Genomic DNA, 3,689 nt, shown 5'->3' with positions numbered 1-3,689 from the left:
TATCAAAAAAGTACTCCAGAGTGTTGTTCAGCATGGGGGTGAGTAGAAAATGAAGGCTAATCATGTTTTGGGTGTACTATTCCTTTAACGAAAAATAGAAAAACAAAATCCTATAAAGGTTGTTAACATTCATTTTTTTTTACTTAGACATGTTAGGTATTTAGGCTCAGTTCTATTGAGAATCAAAAATGACTCATTTATCAAGTAAGAGAATAAAATACAGCCTAAACATGTAGTGATCAACTTCACATTGCTGTGTGCAGCTGTCCCTTGTTTCCTGATGGATCAGACGGGGACATAGTGAGGATGCTGCTGTATTCAGATATTCCTGAAGTTTAGTAATACTTTAAAACACTCTGTCATCATAAAAAGAACAATAATCAGTCTATCAGCGAGCTGGGGGGGTCAATTTACAATACCCACATCAGCCAGCTGAATCTGGGTAAATGGACGTTTGATAGCACCACGAATCTGTAGAACAGCCAGATAAAAATAAGGACAGTTAAAGGTCAGAGAAGCAGAAGAAAGACAAGAAAGCTTGAAGGACTGAGATGGGAGTAGATGTAGTGGAGGTTATGTTTGGTGCGAGACCTGTAGGTAAACTCCTCAGATAAATGAGGAAACTTGTAGTAACATTCGATAGTTCACAGGTCATTACCCGGCTGAAATTGCTTTTTTTTGTTTTTCTGTATAATATTTGATTTCAAAGTTACATCTGAGCTAGAATATTTCATAGAAAGGAAGAAATAGAAGAGCAAAAAGCATTGATTAATGTCCCCTCGACCAAGAAACATTCGCAAAAATCTTTTGTCAAAACATCTGAGACGGCTGACCTCTCCTCTCAGGTTAAAAACTTTGTTTTAGCCTTGATAACATCAAGATACATAAGGAGGAGAGGCACAAAACATCTTATTTTCTATGTGTCACAAATACCTGTACCAATCTCCTGAAAGTACACAATCAACATCTTCATAAAGATGCAACCCAAACAAGTGGTATATTAAAATGATCCCTTCAGGCTCCAGTGGAATCCTTAGGCAACATGAATTCTCAGTAGGCAAAAAGGAATTCTTCACAGTAAAGAACTGCTGCTTTTTTTTCTTTGTTAATCTGTTTAAGACAAAAATGTCGCTGATTACAATAAATGGAAGAAAAGAGAGACCAGTGAGGAAGAAAAAACCATAGAAAAGAGGTTATGAGGGCCGTCAATGTCTTCCACCAGGTCAGTAGCTCAAAGTGCTTAAGTACGTTTGTCGTTTCCTGTCCCTTGCTTCCTCTTCAAACACAGTGCTGCCCCATGTTGATAAATTCTCTCTTACTATTGTTACTACTGAATCTTTGAGTTCACACAGTTGTTAATCCTTAAACACAGTAATGCGGTCATGGATGTGTTTCATTGATCCTCCTTTCTTTCCAGCGTTGTCTGCGTAGTATGGATCCCGTTACTGTAAACGGGAAATGGCAGCGTCGAGAAAAGTCCCTCTGCTGTGGTAAAAACATTGGCTGTCGCTGACATCTGGCCTCCCAAGGTGCCGTTACCCACTGTGGGTGCCGGGGATCCAACAAATGGGCCTCCAGCTGCTGCAGCAGACATGTTTAGCCTGTGAACATGATGGTAGAGCATCTCCATTGGAGTCTTAGGGTCCAGACCAAACCCTGAGTTCTCGACAAAGTTCATGGCAGCATTGGGAAGGAGATTTCCCTGTGCCATGGCCAGAGTGACGTCTGCTGGCGCATACCTTATGGTCCCGGTCGTGTAGACGCGTGGAGCTGTGGTGCTGGTAGAGGACAGAGATCCTGTGACACGGTGAACCAGTGGAAGGACCACATTCCCGGCTTGCAAACGCTGGAGTGCTTCAAGATCCCCAGAATAGAGCAGTGAAGAAGAAGAGCTTGAAGTTGCAGATGAGGAAGAAATCGAGGAGGTCGTAGGTGTGCCTTGTTGCTTGTCTCGAGGAGATGCAGAGAGGGGAGGGGAAAGGGGGTCAGCAGAGGAAGAGTTTGAAGGAGGAGCTAAGCTTGTAGCACTCGAAGAAGAGGACGAGGTTGAATTTCCATTGTAGGGAAGCTTTCTCAATCCTCCTGCTGCCCCTTCCGGTCCAGGAGGAGTGAGGACCGAGTCAGGAATGGCCACCTGGAGAGCGCCACCCTGTGGGGAAGGAAACGTCTCCTGGCTCCCTGGACCGGAAGGCTTGGAAGTCATACTGTATGGAGACTCGTTTCTAGAAATCTCTCTGTTGGGGGGGTAGTTCCAGATGCTGCTGTCATTGTCAAAATTTATTGGCTCTGCCATTTCTGTCTTGATTTTTAGAACAGAGGATGTAGCCTCTGTGCTGTTTGGAGAATCGGAGGAAGCTAGCAGCTGTGTTGAAGCGACGGAGGTGCCCCCTGAGGGGTGGGCCTGTGGTGTAGAATCACCTATTGCTACAGGGCTGGGTGGAGTCGCGGACATCCGAAGCCTCCGGCTACGCGATCCATCCCATTTTTGCACTTTCCTCCTTTTCCGTCTCTTCTGAAGCTTGCAGCCAGAACCAGCATCATCGCACCTTTGTCTTTCTCTATCCTCTACCTCATCAGCATCCCCATCTTCCTCGTCTTCTTCCTCTTCTGATGAGGACATTTGTGAGCCTTGGAGTTCTTCATCTCCCTCTCCATAATGCTCCACCTTGATATGGAGTCCTCCCAAATGACCAAGTCCACTGATGGTATTCAGTCCCTCCAAAGCTCCCAGGCCAGATAATCTCCCCAATCTGGTTTCCAGTCCTCCTCCCTCTCCTCGGGACACCTCCTGCTCTTGCTCTCCATCTGTGGGCTCCAGACTGTCATCACTGTCCTGACTTTCAGGGTTACTTGAACTGTCTCCTTCATCATGGTTCTTTTTTTCCTCAGATGGGCAATGTGATTGGCCAGGCTGCTGCTGACGCTTGCTTTCTGTTTCTGGATCTTCTCTGTGTTCTGCTTGGTGGCCTGTCTTTCCTTCAGACTTTGCATTTTCATTGTCTGTTAAAGGAAAAAAAAAAATATGATGGTTAAATGAAAACAAAATTACAGAGAAAAGTATTCACATAAGAGGAGTACAACTCCTCCAGCTCCGATAGTGCCTACTGCCTATCGTCTGACTGACTCATGTTTCTAATAGAACAATTTTAGGATTTATTTTTGTATTTATTTAGACTCTGTGGCTGTAATGAATAATTGGACCCACTTTCAATCAACCTAACGGTAAAATTAAAACTAAATCTGTAAATATTTTAGGAATTGTCATGAGGTCTGGTACATGTCTGTTGAAATACACAGTATATATATATATATATACACATATATACATTAACATATATGTAGCAGACTTTAGGGTATATGTTTCCAGTTATGCTGATGATACTAAACTATATTTGTCCTTAATCCTAGATTAAAGGGATGCAGTGGGGGATTTACTATTAGGCAATACTAGGCAGTTGCCTAGGGCCCCAAGTTCCTGGGGGCCCCATAAACCTCTGTTTACATGTATAGTTAATACAACTATTCCTTATTTGTGCACATTAATTATGTTTTTGATAAAAATCCTTTTGGCTAAAATGCAATCAGAATGCTGATAAATAGAGAGGAAAAAGGGACAAGAAGAGAGGGACAAAACCTAGAACAGATAATGGATGTCTATTCTATTAACATTTATCTATCTGTAGAATGGG

General features: G+C 43.1%; 1 protein-coding gene across 1 annotated transcript in view; it reads right to left on the bottom strand.

Annotated features, from left to right (window-relative positions):
* Window positions 1-30: 30 nt before the first annotated feature.
* The window catches only part of npas3 (neuronal PAS domain protein 3), a 444,436-nt gene continuing 440,777 nt past the window's right edge, over window positions 31-3,689 (bottom strand). Inside the window, exon 10 of the mRNA XM_015378092.1 lies at window positions 31-3,000. Within this exon, the coding sequence (XP_015233578.1) occupies window positions 1,394-3,000 (1,607 nt within the window). The 3' untranslated portion in view covers window positions 31-1,393. The remainder of the gene's footprint in view (window positions 3,001-3,689) is intronic.

Source organism: Cyprinodon variegatus, unplaced genomic scaffold, assembly GCF_000732505.1.
Source record: "Cyprinodon variegatus isolate N-32 unplaced genomic scaffold, C_variegatus-1.0 Scaffold164, whole genome shotgun sequence".
In the NCBI taxonomy this organism is placed as follows: domain Eukaryota; kingdom Metazoa; phylum Chordata; class Actinopteri; order Cyprinodontiformes; family Cyprinodontidae; genus Cyprinodon; species Cyprinodon variegatus.
This window is presented reverse-complemented; position numbering and strand designations above follow the sequence as displayed.